The sequence below is a fragment of the Trichosurus vulpecula genome, chromosome 1 (genome assembly GCF_011100635.1).
Source record: "Trichosurus vulpecula isolate mTriVul1 chromosome 1, mTriVul1.pri, whole genome shotgun sequence".
Classification (NCBI taxonomy): domain Eukaryota; kingdom Metazoa; phylum Chordata; class Mammalia; order Diprotodontia; family Phalangeridae; genus Trichosurus; species Trichosurus vulpecula.
In genome coordinates, this window is record NC_050573.1 from 437,129,736 (window position 1) to 437,147,267 (window position 17,532).

The 17,532-nt window shown below is 40.4% G+C and overlaps 1 protein-coding gene across 3 annotated transcripts in view; it reads right to left on the bottom strand.

The window, feature by feature from the left end:
* JMY (junction mediating and regulatory protein, p53 cofactor) overlaps nucleotides 1-16,703 on the bottom strand; it is a 99,907-nt gene extending 83,204 nt beyond the window's left edge. For all 3 annotated transcript variants that reach the window (XM_036762705.1, XM_036762709.1, XM_036762699.1), the window contains exon 1: nucleotides 15,711-16,703. In XM_036762705.1, coding sequence (XP_036618600.1) covers nucleotides 15,711-16,703 — 993 coding nt within the window. The remainder of the gene's footprint in view (nucleotides 1-15,710) is intronic.
* Nucleotides 16,704-17,532: the final 829 nt, after the last annotated feature.

Below are 17,532 nucleotides of genomic sequence, written 5' to 3' on the forward strand. Positions count from 1 at the left end.
GTATGCTATACTGTCGGCAACAGGAAATACTCATTCCTGGAACAAAGTCTTTTGCTTTCCTCACTTAATACTTTTGCTCAATGTTTTCCTCTGACATGTAAGACTGCTGACAACTTACTCATCCCTCCCAAATTAGCACAAAATACCACTTATTCAATGAAACTTTTTTTCTCAACTTTCCCCAGAAAGAAAATCTGTCTCATATCAGACCTCACTATACCCTATAGTCTTTTTATGCACTTATTTTAAAAGGTGAATTTTATGTAGATGCACACACTTTATCATCCATAAACTTGTATCACCTGTATACCTCCTACAATGCTTAAAACAAGTGCCCTGCACATGGTAGGGAGGGCTTAATAATATTCGTTGAATGCGGAAAAACATAGATTTCAAAATATAAAAGTACTCATTTTCCTCTTTACTGGACACAAATGGAAGTTTTCTTTAAACAGATCGACATTTTAAAGCAGTAAGAAAATAAGCATTTATTTAAGTGCTTACTATGTGCTAGAAACAGTATTAAGCACTGGGGATACAAAGAAAGGAAAAGTAAAACAAAAACCCAACAACAATCGCTGCCTTGAGGAAGCATATATTCTAATGGGGAAGATGACATGTAACTAGATATTTATACAGGGTAGATCAAAGTAATTTGAAAGGGGAAAGTATTAGCATCTGGCAAAAGTTTATAGAAGCTGAGATTTGAATTAAGTCTTGAAGGAAGCCAAGAAAACTAAGAGGTAGGGATGAAGGGTCAAAGCATTCCAGGCCTGGGAGAAAGGCAGTGCAAAAGAAGTATTTGAGGAACTAACAGTAGACTATTGTGGCTAGATCATAGAGCACATGGCTGGGGAGTAAAAGAAGACTAGAAAGGTGGAAAGGGGTTAGTTTATGAAGAGCCTTAAATATTAGAGGACTTTATTTATTTTTGATCCTAGAAGTAACAAGGAGTCACTGCTCACTGAGCAAGAAGAGCAGCATGATCAACAAGAGGGAGGACTAGACACTTTCTCTAAACCTCACCACCTCTCAAACCCCTCCATAGTAGGAATGCTGCACAAGAGATAAAACCACTTCAGCTGTCTCTATGGGCTAAGAGGTAAGGAACCTGGGGCTGGCTGGCTCATGTGGCCTACAAAACTCCCAAAGTGCTGCCCCAACCAATTAAAATGTAACTGAGAAGTGTTTATGTAATACAACATAGCTAATGTTAATTTGAGGGTTTTAAACAAAGATGCAGCTTGTTTCTATTTGAGTTTTTCACAACTGGTCTAATAACAAGGTAACACCCAACAAAATAGCTGCAGATTAGTTTAATCCCTAGTAACCTTACTTAGCACCCTCTCCCACATAAGGCACAAGCTCTGGCAGAACTATATAAGCTAATCCACTCGCTAGCTTTAAACAAAGCTCACTCTGCCCTCCCCAACCTTTCTCCCCTTTACATGGAAAATCAAAAGCCAAGAGTTTGCTCTGGCAGGACTGTAGCATGGCACTGCTATGTGCTGCAAAGGTACTGAGCCAGAGATTGTTGTTGTTTTGTCTATTCTAGAAGAGGACTCATGATGCCAGGGAGGTGATATTATGACTTGAAAGCGAACTGGATTTGAGAGAGGGAGGGCTGTGCAAAGTGTGCAAAGTCACCAGACTCACTCTTCTCTAGAGCCATCTAGATCCAATGGCATGATACAGATCAGGATGACTGGAGATGGCCCCAGATGCAGTGGAATGCCTTGGCCTTTTTAAGCTAAGGTCTTTCCCAGGTCTCAGTTTGTCTGAAGCAATGCCCATTCAGTGATTAAGGCTAGGCAAGAAGGCAAAGAATGGCCTCTTTTACCTAGCCAAAAATAAAAAAAAAAATCAATCTGGAAGGGGAAGACCCTTAGGGTTTCTGGCCACAACAGAAACAGTTGGTATTTACACTCACTGTGAGCCATCAAAACCCAAACAATAATCAAGGGAGACTGGGACTGGGATTACTGTTGGCCAACCATTGAGAGCCAGAGTGATCTGGGTTTAAGGCACTGCTGTCCTAAAAAAAAAATTAAGAAAGAAATCTAGCCTGTAAACCCCAAGATAGCTTGCAAAGTTTCAGTGATCAAAATTTATATTCCTTTGGGAAGAGCTCCTGCATGTAAGGGTATGATTCCCTATGTAGACAAAGGGAGAGGAGGGAACAGAGGGAATGGACCAAGGGAAGAAAGGAAGGAAGAGAGGACATTAGCATGTTGGGTCCCCAGTGGAGCAGCTACTACTACTCACAGACAGTTGCTTGTCCATTCTTGAAGAGGATCAATGACATCAGGAAGGTGATGTCATGACTTATAAGTGAATTAGATTTAAGTGAGGCAGGGCTGTGCAAAGACAGCCAGAGAACTGAGGAACCAAAAGAACTGAGGCAGGACACCAGCATGTGTGTGATCCATAATGCCTACAGAAAGGGACTGGATCCTGCTGGGCCCAGTTGTGTCCCTCCAGAAGTCACTTGCGGGCAGAGAGAGCTTTGAATCCAACCTTGGGTAAACTGCCATCTAGGGGAAGAAGCAAGAAAGTGAGCGATAGAAGAATATAAGGGAAAAAAGACGAAAATTACCAAACATCTTTGACTCAATCATTTTAGGAAAGAACCTCAAAATGCTATAATAATGTTATCTAGTGAAGATCTCGGTTTAAGTTCTAGCTGTTACTTATTAACCTGGACAAATCACTGCACCTTTATTTTGTATCTGTAAAATGTAAGGGGTTCAACTTTGCCACTGTGGACCTATGTGACTGTGGGCAAATCATTTAACTTCCCTTGGGTCTTAAGTTTCATCAACTGTAAAATGAGGGGTACGAACTAAATGTTTCTAAGGTCCCTTCCAGCTCTAGATCTATAATCTTATGAACCAGATGAGCTCTAAGGTCCCTTCCAATTGTAACATTCTTCAAGTTATGTCAGTGATATATAATATGTGTGTATGTATGTGTATATATGTGTGTGTGTATACATATATATATGCACATATATGCATACACACACGCATGGAAACAACAGTAGCTAGGTGGCTTTTGTGTGCAACCTGGGATTTTTTTAAAAAAACCTTTCATTTTTGTTTTAAGATGTTATAATAGGTACAGAATGATTAAGTAGCCCTTTGGGTATTAATGATCATTGTAAATATAGTTCCAGATGATTCCAAAGTCAAATTAATGACTCAGTATGTTAGTCTAGAGTAGGGGTGCTTAAACTTTTTTTGTGTCATAGAACATTGCCACAGTCTGGAGAAGCCTATGCACTCATCAAATAATTTTTTTAAAAAAATTATAATCTAAACAATTACATTTTGATATTTGGTCCTCCAGGTAAGTACCTAACACACTGATTCTATCCTTCTGATACCTCCAACCACATATCCCTAGTTTGATCCTGTTAGTAAGAGTGACAAATCACAGTACCAAGTTTCTATACTTTCTCATCATCAGTGAAAGAAATTATTATTAATAACCAATGATTTGGGGAGATCCAGAGTTCCCTCCTTTTTTTATTTTTCTAAAGTCCTCATTTCAATCTTTGAAGTTCAATCTCTGAAGGTTGAACTTTCTCCTCAATCTTGTTCAGACCCTGCCAACCTTACAAGGAATTTAATCTAAGGTGGGGAAGCCCAGTGTTCTATGTGGGTTTGGGTGGGGATAAATTCTACAACTGGACTGCCTAGAGCCAGGCAATTTAGAAGTAAATGACATAATCAAAGTTATATCCCCCTGCCCCTTGGTGTAATATTCATTCTCTCTCATTACTATGTTAACTCATGACATTGAATGATACCCTCAGGAACAGCCACTCTACCAAGGGCATATAAACTGTGGGCCTGCTGCCATGAGGCATTTAAGAGTGTCACTGATCCTTTTTATTAATAAAATGATTAATTAGCCAGAAACTACATCTCAAATGTTTTAAATGTCACATCAGGAAGAATGTAAAACAAGAATTAGAATATACACAAAATACCAACTGTAGTTATCCAAAGGTAAAATTATTCTATGGCAACTCATGATTTCAATTTTTTTTTGACATTAACTATGCAGTTTTCTGAATTCTTTTTGCAGAGTCCAGCTCCATATCTGCTAACATCAATTTAAAAGTTTAAAAGAAATGAGGCAGAGACACAAATGGATGGATTACATAACACTTTAAAAGTTTGCAAGACACTTTGCATGCACTACCTCAACTGAGTCTCGTAATAACCCTATGTATTATTGTTGTCTTTATTTTACAGATGAGGAAACTGAGGCTCAGAAAGGTTAAGTGATGGTAACAAACCTACTAAGTATCAGAGGTGGAATTTTAATCTTACACTTTCTAACTCCACGTCTAGGCTCATATCCACTAAAGTTAGTTACCAGACACTAAGGTCCTTTTTCAAGCTGAACTGCCAAGCATTCAAATTCTTTGCACAACTCCAATTGGCTAGCCACGTTGTTAGAAGGCCAAACATACATTTACCAAAAAGACTACTTTATGGAGAACTCACACAAGGCAAGTGTTCAGATGGAGACCACTCTCAAGATCTCTCTGAAGAACTTTGGATCAACTGTGAGACATAGGAGACATTGGCACAGGACTGCCCAGCAGGGTGTGCCTATATCAAAGAATGTGCTGTGCTCTATGAGCAAAGCAGAATTATAGTAGATCAAAAGAAACATGAGATGTGCAAATTTAGAGCCATCTCACAGCTTTCCGAACTCATACTGATCTGATCAGTCACAGATGGACACAATGTACCTTGAACCCGACACAGAGATGTCATTTTGGTCCTCTTCAAGAACAAAGGACAACAACCATATCCACTAAGGTATAGAGCCTCTAATGATTAATAAAGGGAGTTGCAGAGTTCATCATCAAACATCTAGCATTTATACCACACTTTGAGGCTTGCAAGCGTTTGACAGATATATCTCATTGTATCCTTACAACAACCCTGGGAGGTAGAGACTATCATCTCCATTTTACAGACAAGAAAACTGAGGCAGATGGGGGTAAATGACTTACTATGGATCACAGAGATATTAAGTGTCTGAGGTTGAATTTGAACTTGGGTTCTTCCTGACTGTCCAGCATGCTATCCACTGTGCCACCTACCTGCCTTCTGAGGAGATCATGGAGCCAACACAGTTACAGATGATGGGGTATAGTGAAGATATATAAATAATGGGCCCTGTTTAAGGAATGTTGAGCTTGTTTGTTAGAGGGGATGTCAAGTTATAATGAAAATAAAGAGTAAGGGCATGGGCTGAGGGGAAGATGATAAAGTCAGGTACTCAACAACTAAAAAGAAAAAAGGAAGGCAAGGGATCCAATAAGCAACTTCATTTAAAGAAATAGAGTGAAACTCAAAGGTGAGAAGATTGAAGGATTGGGTGTAGCAAGGGTGATAGCAGTAATAGATGTGTTTGAAAGCAGCTGTGGGAATTAAGGGGCATCTAACTTTTCCTGGACCAGAGTGGCAGGGATATGAAAGAAGCTCCAAACAGTACTAGAGAGGCTGATCAGGAATAACTAACAGTTTTGTGTCACAGACTACTTTTAATATCACATTCAAAAAATCTCTATTATAATATTAATGTATGCTAGGGGAATAGTCATAGATCACATCATTTAGGAATTACAATAACTAGAATCATATGATTTAGAGCAAGGAAGGACCTGAGGAAACTAGAGCCCTGAGAAGACCCAAGGTCATTCATACAGACAGCAAGTAGCAAAGCTGGAATATAAAGGAAGACAGTATCTTATTGTTAATGTTTCTTTCTACTCTATAAAACTACTTAATATAAACTAATTTTAATATGACCCTAAACAAACAACAACTTAATGGCAAGTTATTCTAATACCTTATTTTATCTCCACCCTCCACCCCCAGCCCCCCATCCCAAGTATAGATGCCAAAGTTATAAATTATTTTTTAAAATTAATTTACACAACAACTGCTCTCTGCCATTCTGGCTTAAGTGAGAATAGGCTACCCAATTTTAAACAAGAGTCACCAAAAAACCCAACACAAAGAACTCTCCCTAATGGTTTCATCCAGATTTTAAAGAAGAAAGCCATAATTGTACATGTAATCATATCCCCCAAACAGTGATTGATAGAATTAATTTCAAGCCAGTATAGGTAATAGACTGTCTCCAATTCTTATCCCGAAATTCGCCAAACACACAAATACGGAGCTGACCCTGTCTTCCAGTCCTGGCTTGAAACAGGTAATATAGCTAGGCTCTGAGGAGTAAATTATATAACAACGACTAGAAATAAGAAAATCCAGGTTCTAAGTATTGGCTTTGCTACTACTTCATTGTATGACCTTGAGCTAGTCTAATTTTTACTTCCCTGGTTTGTAGTTTCCTTATCTACAGGATGAGAGTTGGATGAATGATACTAAAAGTGCCTCCTTTCAAGCTCTAAAATTTCCTTTTCTTTTCAGGTTCCTAAATCCATGGGACTGAGACAACTGGTACACATGCTCCAGCCATATTTTGTCTTAAATGCTTATTTGCCACTAAACAAAAACAGCAGAAGAACCACGGACTGAATTATAGTCTCCCAGATTCAGGAAAATTGGAAAACAAATAACTGAGAAATGTGACCATGGAACCTAATTTCCACAAAAAGAAATTAAAGGACCTTAGTTTAAATTTTGGCTACAACCAGTGAGCTCAAAATATGCGGTAGAATATGGTTAAGAAATACATATGATACTACTACTGGAGTTTATTAAAAACTCTTTAAAAATGAGAGTTCTTCTAAAAAGATTTCTTTATAATTGTCATATAATTGCTTGCTTATACAAAGGCTATCTGTTCTCAAGCAGTTTTCAAATTTAAATAATATTGCTACTTTAAAAGCAGGCCTTCCCCTCCTTTTCAATGTCCTTTTCTTTCTTATTTCCTATACTAGTTACTTCTCAAACTTTTTTTTCTTAACAAAGCAACTACAGATGCCCCACAGTTTACAGTACCTCTGTATATAAACGAAGGAAGGGGAAAAGGTAGGTGAGAATTCCCAAGTTAGGAGACAGGGAGATAAATAACCTCTTATTTTTTCCCTCTCAAGCCAGGGAAAGGAAAGAGTAGCCAGTGATAATGGAATAAATAAGCTTTTAGCAAAGTATCTGAAATAGGGATATGGGTGAGCAGAAAAAGAGAATTCAGTATTAGTAGCTGGTAAGGGAGAGAGGGGAGCATGAGAATGATGAAATAAACAAGGCAGAACAAAAATGTCAGACTTCCAGATGTTCAGAACACAGAATCGGCTAATTGATTACTTCTCTAAAATGAGTTGGAATCTTTTAAAATGACAATTTTTAATACAGTCATTATTATAACTTTCAGATCAACCCACTCAGCTTTGCCAATCATGTGCCCTAAGAAACAAAATGTTTCATGCAATGACAAGTTCATTCACAGAAACGCTAAATACTGTAAAATACTTAAAAGTAGGTATGAAGTTTGTTTTTCTCACTGAGAAACAGTTGTTTTCATTTCAAAAATTCCTATAAGAAAGGAATATGAATTCTGACTTAAAGCTTTTTGTCCCAATTAGATAGACAGGCATTCAAATTAGACTTCCTGTAATTATAACGGCCTCTGATATGAGGCAACAGTTATTTGAAGTTTAAAAAAAAGACACAATGAATCATTTGTGATCTATATTGCCCAGGAAAAAGACTCTTGTTAACACTTTTCAAGATGTCAATGGATATACTGGACAAAGGTGTATTGATTCTCATTCTAAAAACAACAAAGAGCAAATGTTACTAGAATCTAGGTTTGTAAGGAAGACAATAAAAAGACCAGAGAATGACCTGGAGAGAAGGATGAAAAAGGGAAAAAAAAAAAAAGGTATTTGAAGAACTTTAGTAGTCAAATACCAATTTTTCAAAAATAATCCTGAGTAACTACGCCCCTAAAGTTACTATATTGTGCATACCTCCGACTCAGCAATACCACTATGTCCCAAAGAGACCAAGAATGAGAAAAAGGTCCTATATATGTACAAAAACTATTTATAGCAGCTCTTTTTGTGGTGGCCAAGAACTGTTAAGGGCGCGTGTCCATCAATTGGACAATGAACGGCTGAACAAATTATGGAATATGATACTATTGTGTTGTGAGATTCAGGGGAGATATTCAAAGAAATCTGGGAAAACATTATGAATTGATACAGAATAAAATAAGAAGAACCAAAAGAATAACTTATACTGTAACAATACCATAAAAATAAATAACTTTGGAAGTCTGAAGAAATCTCATCAATAGAATGATCAACCATGATTTCAAAAGACCAACGATAAAGAATGTTACCAACTTCTTATCAGTGAAGTAATGGACTAAATTTACAGAATGACACACATTTTTAGACATGCCCAATATGTGAATTTGTTTCGTTTGACTACACAGTCACTACACAAGTTTTCCTTTTGGTTTTGTGGTTTGTTTGTTTTTTTTTGGGGGGGGGGTAAAGGAAGGAGAAGAAAATGCTTAATTTAAAATAATAATCTAATTAAAAAAAATAATCCTAAATAACTGGCCAAAAATCAAGTGAGCCATACTACTAAGTATGGAAATTGATAAAGAAATGCAAGCATCTAGGGTGCAGTTAACCAAATGAAAAACTAAGGTTAAGTATCATGCTCTTCTGATGTCCTCTGCATTCAGGAAATAAAGTAGTAAAGGGGTACTTCAAGCTCAGATTCCCTCAAATGCCAGCAGTATGATGACTGGAGAGATTTGTACACTCTACTACTACTGTCTAGAAGTTTAGACCTCTGTACAAAATGTAGAAAACAAAATAACTCCAATTTTACGCCTCAATCTGCTCTTATTCTGTGAATTGGGAATGGGTACTCAAAACAGCATCTTGCCCCAATTCAAACCAAATAGCACTGAACTGGCAACCAAACGTATTTAAACTCAGCTCTTCAAGATCAAACTTCTAGGTTATAATACAATCATGAAATCTCCAAGTCAGAAGAAACTTTGCATATTGTACTTTGTACTTCTCTATAAAGTAACACCTGTTTTTGCATCTTTTTTAGTTTGATTTACAAAATTGTCATAAACATTCTGATACACACTTGCGAGAGACATAGCAGCATGGAAAGAACAACAGATTTGGAGCTAGAGGACCTGGGTCTCGATCCTAGTTCTGCCACTTATGACTCTTGAGACTTTCCTTTTCAGTAAGCTGTTGGGAAGAACCAATATATTTACAAAAGTACAGTGTAATCCTTAAAGCGCCATAGAAATGAAAACTATTATTTAGAGACAATTTAAATAGAAACAGAAGAACACCCCCCCACCCCAATACAAATGGACCATAAAATCCTTCTGACTTCTTGGTGAAGGAGTTTCCTTCTCTGTCCCTGCTCAGGTCTGTGGTAACTATCTGCAATTCTTTATTTTCATTATTCATTGCCAATATTCCCCTAACCACACTGGAAAATTTTAATAAATATCATCAATGCCAAAAGTTTGGGAGCATCAGAACAAAGCAGCAATACTCAAGGTGCACCTTCTCTCATCTTTGCATTATGTCCAATTCCTCTTCTTGCTAACAATAGAGAAATCAGTTGAGGAAGGAAAAAATAACCTGTCTTTGTAATCAAAAATGTGCCTAGGGAAACTGGTTTAAAACTATGAAATAACACACAGATGATACAAAATGAATGCCTTTCCTCTAAAACATTTCATAAATGATCAATAAGATACCATACAAAGGAAAAGCTGGAAAAATTATAGAGTACCTAATTTTAGCCTGAAAGTTCCACTTGCAGTTTTTTTTGGAAAAGGCTAAATCAACTCTGAATACAGTCACTGAACAAAAACTAATAAATAAAAAATGAAATTTAGGATCTTTGTTCTAACAATAAAGAAACATGCCCTAAAAAAATAAAATAATACTGGTGAAGCGTTTAGCATGTGCCTTGGAACAGAGTAAGCAGTATCTGGTACACAAGAAGCTTGTTTCCTTCTTCCTCATTACCCCATCCTTGTGTAGTACCTGGGACCAGAGAACAAGTCTTGCCTCTTTGCTTCCTTTTTTGCTCTAATGAGGCATTTTGATTTTTGAGTTTTACCAAGAAGCTAGCATAGCACTTATTCCTCTTCTTTTCAGTTATTCAAGTAACAATCTGAAATGTGTTTGACTAGATATGTAAGACTGGAGAAGTTGTTTTGTACACAAATACTATTTTAATTAGTTACAGAGTGGAAGGAAACACTGCTGTACAGTACTAAGAGCCCTGGTTTTTAGAGTCAAAAGGCCTGGGTTTCCAAATTCAGGTTCTGTCACTAACACGTGTGACTTTGGGAAGCATAGTCCATGCCCAAAACATCAGTTTCAGATAAGTGTTTTAATAATTTATTTTAGTGGTACCATTTTTTTCAAATATTTATTCAACATCTAGCATAGTACATAAGCATTTCCATTTGAAAAAACCCTCCGACAGTATTCAAGGCTTTCCTTATAATGCCCTTCCTAGTTTAAATGCAATTTACCTTACTAGTAGGTACTATGAATTAATCAACTAATACAAAATTGGTTATACCTTGCTAATTGCTACCAAGACACAGGATCACAGATTTGGAAGAGATGTTTATCGGGTCATCTAGTCCAACCCTTTTGTTTTAAAGACTGAAGAAATGAGGCCCAGAGGAGTTTAGTGACTTGCTCAAGTTCACCAAGGGTAGCTAGTTAGAAGCAGTGCCAGGTACATTGATTCTAGATTTTGGTGGTCCTTCCACTCTACAACATCATTCTTTTGAGCAGAAAAGCTAAGGTTTCTTTCTATCTGCATTTTATAAATTCAAAACAGAATGTAACAATTTTTCAATTATCTCAAATACATAAATTGAGCAAACCTACTAAGTATGTTTGAGGCAGTGAGGATACAAAAAGACTACACTCCCTCCTACCCCCATAGGAGCTAACAATGTACTGGCAGTAGGGGGAGGGGGGAGAGGGGAAGGAAAGAGGAACAAGCATTTTATGAAGCACCTACTATGTGTGCCAGACACTGCACTAAATGCATACAAAAATTCTCTCATTTCATCTTTGAGACCCACTCTGGAAGGTAATGTTGTTGTTATTTATATTTGAGGAAAGTGAGGCCAACAGGGATTAAGTGACTTCTGCAGGCTCACACAGCTAGGAAGTCTCTGAGGTTGGATTAGAACTCAGGTCTTCCTGGCTCTAGGCACCATGTTCTGTGGACTGCAGCAGCTGCCTGCTGAGGTTCTGAACTAAGATTCTTACAATGAAGACATGAGGAGATTATGGTCACAAAATTAGTTACTGATACAACCAATCCTAGAAGTCTTAGTCTCCTAACTCCCAAATCATGACTATTATATTGATTGGTATGTCTTAAGAACACTAGATATAAAAAAAATCCAAACTCATTAAACATTATTTTGAAGTGATTATCCATATTAAAAAAAAAAGATTCACAAGTTTCTACTGAATAGTTTGCTCTTATTACACAAGTTTTGCATAAAGAGAAAATGCTTGTACCAAATTCAAATTCTAGAACTGTGCTAAAAATATTTTAAAGTATTTATAACTTAATAGCTACTAAATTTACTAATATTAAAATACTCACAGGATTAACTGGTCCTGTTCAGAAAACTTATGGGGGAGAAAAGGATTACAAAACAATGGAAAGACCACTGGTCTTGAGTTTACAATTTAGTTGTACAGGCTATTCTATTTTTAAAAACTTCAACTATTTTACTGAACATTTTAAACAATAATAGGTGTGGTCTCCAAATAATCCTTAAATAGATGGGAAAATTGAACATTGCAAGGACAAAGAATAGAAACTATCTAAATGAGGGGCAACTTTTTGAAGTGGAAATAGCACTGAACTTGTGAGTCAGACTTGGGTTCAAGTAATAGTCTGACAGTAATAGTAATTGAGTAATCTTTTACAAATGATAGCACCTCTCCAGGAACTGGGGTTTCCTTATCTGTAGAAATTGAGATAAGAACATTTATATACTACTTATACATCTCAGAGGTGTGAGAAGAGCACTTTGTAAATCTTAAAGTGCTATAAAATTGTGAATTCTTACTAATAATTAGAGATAGGGAATAATGGATCTGTGATTTTAATGGTATAGGAATGAGGAACCTTACTCTACCAATCCAGGCTGGCACTTTATCTCTGCAGTTTAGTGTCAGAATTTCCAAGAGCATGAACTAGGTTGTTATTTCCTCAGGTGTCACACAGCCAGCCAATAAGGCAGAGGTGGAACTTGAACCCAGGTAGTCATTCCTGGCTTCCAAGCCAGCTCTCTAGCAGCTCTCACGCTGCCTCAAGGATAATTAAACTTCATTAAAATTACAATGGTACAGTGGGAAGAGCACTGGCTCTAGAGTCCCAAGACCCTGGTTCCAAATTCCTAGTGATAATTACTATCTGGTGTGGCCATAGGCCAAACTTACCTTCCTGGACTTTAGTTTCCTAATCTATAAAATGAAGGGGTTGGGTTAAGCTGGCCTCTGAGGTCCCTTCCAGTTCTAGATCTATGATCCTATGACCTAACAGGAAAGGAAGGAAGGAAAGAAAACCTAAGCTAATAACTACATTTGTACCTTTGTTTACCTAGTGAATATCCAAGGACAGTATTTGATTTACCATACTTGGTTTTAAAACCAAGAGTAAATTGAACAAAAGTGAATCGAATAGAAGATTGAGAATAAAAGGTTCCACTGAAACAAGCAAATATGGGCTCAAAGAATTGAGAGACTGTGTATGATTTCTCTGAGAGCTGAAGCTTTTCAGTTAAAACTTATGATGAAACAGCTAATTACATGTTTTGACTTTAATATTAAAGAACTGCTTTTAAAGTATTATTTATAAAGTCAATGTCCAGTAAATTTATGAATTGATATACCTATTACTTATTTTAGACTTTGTTTTACACAGCACCAAAAACCCTGAAAGGACCTCAAAATGTAAAAAACTAGATATCCCCATAAAGAAAAGTAAATAAAAATTGAGTCAGCATATAAATCTCATTTTGAAAATGTATTGACTTTTTTGGATCTCACCTTTCCTTCAAAGAACTAAAGAAAACCCACACTTAAATCTTTCAACTGCCCCTATCTATGTAGGACAACCTTCATTTTTGACCCAAATTTACTTCCTATAAAAATTTAACATTCTCCTTGGTCTTAAGGAACATTAATAGCTTATGTAGCTAAGCTACATCTTTTAAATATAAATTAAATATTATTAATACAAATATTAGAAGAAAAGCAGTCAGTAAAATATTGATGTGAATTAAAGAAAAAAACAATTATGTCAGTCCTGTGGTATTTAAAAAAAAAAAAAACACAAAACAACCAAAACCTGTAGTTACAACTACCACATCAACACCACCACCAAAAAAAAGTCATAGGGAAGAAGACCAAATAGAGTAACAAGAGAATAACAAAAAAGTGAAAAGACATTGAGTACCATCATAAACAAACTGGGCCTGCCTGTGATTCTGCACAAAATTTAGCGTAATGCCATGTCTGTTTTAGACCCAATCCAAAGGGATCCAGCTACCAAAAAGAGTGCCTTATAATTCTGACTCACCTATAATAATAGAGGTTGATGCAAGCAGTTCCGTGGAACTGTTCCACTCAGACCCAAGCAATGTTGTAAACACAGAGATGAATGAGAAAATTTTCTGAAGATGTTTTAGCTCTAAAAGCACACTATGCAGAGAAGGTGAGTCTTCCCTGACGTAATATCAAGATTAGGTAGTGTATCAATAACAATCAAATAAAGTAACCTTCAGGAATAGCAAGGCTCAATAAAATTTGAAGATGCTTATTTTTTATTCAAGCTGTATGATACTAATACTAAAATGAATGTAAACTGCAAAGATTTAAAGAGTACAAATTCTTTTGAGAATTTACCTTAGCTTCCCATTAGAAGAAAAAATGAATTCATAACTTAAAATAATTTAATTCAAAGTTCCATTTGATGTAATCTCACAAAAGGGCTGGATGTTGAATTATTTTCATGCACTACAGTCTAGAACATATATGTTCATTAAGACTTCTTCCTGTTTATTTCTAACATATACTATTGGTATGATACAAAATGTTTCAAAAATCTACACTAAAATTCCCAAACTTGAAAAATGTTTACACTAAATTTGAATACAACGTCCTTTCTTATTGACTTATTATCTCCTTAAAACTGAAGAGCTCAACAACCTAAAAGAGAACAGTTGAAACCTGAGTCCTGACCAACCTTTCAAAAAGATTTTAAGTTCCTGAGGTTTGTAAAACCTTTTGAAGCATATATGTATTAAATATCATCCATTGCTTCTTTCACATATGGTCAAACTATCTGGTATGATACGTACATTTACCTAAATACAGGATAGTTAAAAAATGAAAATGGATATGTGGTGTGGCCAACCTTGTAGAACACCCTTATGACTTGTGAAAAGAAGTCCTGATATCAGGAAGTTACTAATGGATAAAGTGAGGAATACAGCTTGTATTCTACAGGGTCTGACAGATCTGTCAGCTCTAACCACCAAGGCCAGCCCCTCGGTTACCATCACCTCTGGTAAAATTTAGAAGTCTATGGAGAATGGTATAGGTGGGGGAAACCTTATTCAAGGAATATCCTGTCCAAACTCTTTGGAGATTGTTTTGGCCCAGGACAGTTAATGCCATTCCATCACCCACCTCTATGCCTTTAAAGAGTCTGCCTCCCAGGCCTCAAATGCACTACCTCTACAATCTCCCAGAGCTCCCTTCCTGGCTTGCCTCAGCTCTAGTACCAGATTCTTTAAGGGACCCCATTCTTCCAGTTAACAAACCTCTCCTTACCACTGCATATTTATTTTATGTGTATGTATTTATATACTATTAACTGGCACGTGAACATGTTGTGCCGTCCTCAAGAGACATATGCTCCTAAAAGAGTGTCTCATTTTTTGTATTTGTATTGCTAAGGATGTTCCTCAATCATAGATGCTTAACAAATGATTATTAAATGAGTTGAACTAGGTAACACAGCTACACAGTGTCAGAAGTGGGACTAGAACTTAAGCCCCCTGACTTCCATATCAGTGCTTTTACACACCTTATTAAGGGATCCCTATTACACAGGAATTGTCACTAGACCAAAGACTTATGGAAGATGCTTCAAAAAGCCAGGAGAAACCAGGCTTTATAAATTGACAACCTTTCAGGATGATAGAGTTGAGAGCTGGAAAGCACCTTCAATATCATTTTACCAATGAGGAAACTGTGGCCCAAAGAAGTGACTTGCCAGAAGTCAAGAACTCAGCCCCTCTACCTCCAAAGTCAGCACTCTTTCTATTAGGACTCTCTTCTGTAAGGTATCATGGCTCGGTGGAGAGAGCGCTGGGCTCTAATCTCCACCTTCCACTCCCCAAACACTGAGTGTCTGACCCTGAGCAAGTCACCGAATCTCTGGAAGCCTCAGTTTCCTCATCCCTAAAATGGGGAGTTATGAACAGCACCCACCTATAAGGGGTCACTGTGAGAAGAAAATGAAATCATTCATAAGAAGCATTTTGCAAACTCCCATGTAAATGTCAGCTCTCATTTATAGGTATTAAGTCAGGAACTTCTTAGACGTTCTTTCCTCCGCCTTCCCTACAGAGCCCTGTGTGCTCGGTCTCACCTCCTGGATGCGCCTCCGGGCCCGCTGCAGCACCTCCTCGTAGCCCTTCTGCCGCAGCTCGCTCAGGCTCTCGTAGTACTCCTCTGGGTCGTCCGTCTCGGTGAAAAGAACCTGGGAAAGGATTTTCCAGCCGCAGGTGTCCAAAGCGTGGCCCAGGTAGACCTGGAGCTGGTAGCAGAGGCTGTCCACCTCCTGCTCGGACATCTCCGGGGCCCCCCCGAACAGCACAGTCCACATGCCCGAGGGCTCTTCGGGGAAGAGGGGCAGGCAGGGCTCCAGCTGCGAGTTCACGGAGCACAGCTGCTGGTGCACGGCGCGCAAGTCCTGGAAGGAGAAGAGCCCAGCCCAGCTGCACTCCTCAGGGGGCGAGTCCAGCTCGGCGGGCGGCTCGGGCGCCTCGGGTTCGGGCAGCTCCAGCAACGTCGGTGCCGCCTCGTCCTCCTTCACCAGCTCCAGCACCTCGATCTCCTCGGCGGCCGCGCCGGACGAGTTCACCACCCGCACCGACGACGGGCCGGGCGCCTCCGCCCCGGCCGGGTCCCGCTTCCCCGGAGCTCTCCTGCCCGGGCTAGCCTGGGCCCGTGCCGGGTCCCCTGCTTTGGCCGCAGGGCTCCGGAGCGAGGCGTCCCCCCGCGGGTGCGCGCTCCGCGCCGCGCCGCCCTCCGCCCAGGCCGGGCTCCGCCGCAGGCTGGGGCTCCTCCGGCCGCCGGCCGGCTCCCCACGGCCTCGCGAGCCCGGACTGCTGCCGGTGCTCCGAGGGCCCGGGCTGTCCGGCGGGGGCCCGGCCTCGGCTGCGCCTCGGGCGGCCGCCGGCTCCCGGGAGCCGCTCCTCTGCCTCTGGGCCGTGCGGTTGTGACAGGTTATGGCAAACTTGCCCTCGATCTCGTTCCAGGCCACGATGAAGACGAACTTGTGCTTCTCCCGCTCCTCGAAGACGTGCGGCCGAACGGCCACCCAGTCCGACTCCAGCGTCTCCTCCAGCGCGAACGACATGGCCGGGTCTCCCCCTCGGCGCGGCGGGGCCGGGGCCCCCCGCTGCTCCCTTCGCCCCCTCCCCCGCCCTGCTCCGAAAAACTCACCGGCCCCGGCCGCCCCTCTCACCGTCCACCATCAGCCATCTTAGAGCGGGAGGAGGACGGCGGGGAGAGAGTCCGGGTCGCGCTTGCGCTCGGTCTCGCGCACAAGCGCTCGCGGCCCGGGGCTCGGCCGCGCTCTTTGTGGCGTGCGAGGCGGCGGCGACGGTTGCTCGGCTCGGGCTGCCGAGAAAGACAATACGCGTCGCCCGAGCAGGTAGTTCACATGGTCACGTGTGATGGGATCTGTTTACAAGCGCCAGCGCTGCGGCAACTCGCTCTCCTCCGGCCGCCGCCGCCGCCCCCCGCTCCGCTTCTCGCCGCTCCTTTCCCGTCAGAGGGACCGAGGCCCCCCACGTACGTCCGGACGCCTCAGCAAATGGGGGGAAAGGCTGGAAGCGGATGCAGTCCGAGGATCGGTAGGGTCGGATTGTTCGGTCAGTCCGGACCGCCAAGGCCAGCCCCCTCCCACCCCAGTCAGAGCCGGACGCGTCTCTCTAAACTCTCCGCCTCATCACCGCAACAATGTTACCATTCTGCTGCTGACGTCGTCCGGCTCCACGAGGGACGTAAACACGGACACGTGCGGCACGCTGGTGACGCGGCGGCGGCGGCGGCGGCGCGCGCAGTTCTGCACCCGCCTACCTTCCTCCCCGCCCCCATCCCTGGGCTCCCATATCCTCATCCCGGTGCTCCCTTCTTTCTACTCCGTGCAGAGATGCGGACTGCAGGGACAGGGAGTGGGGAGT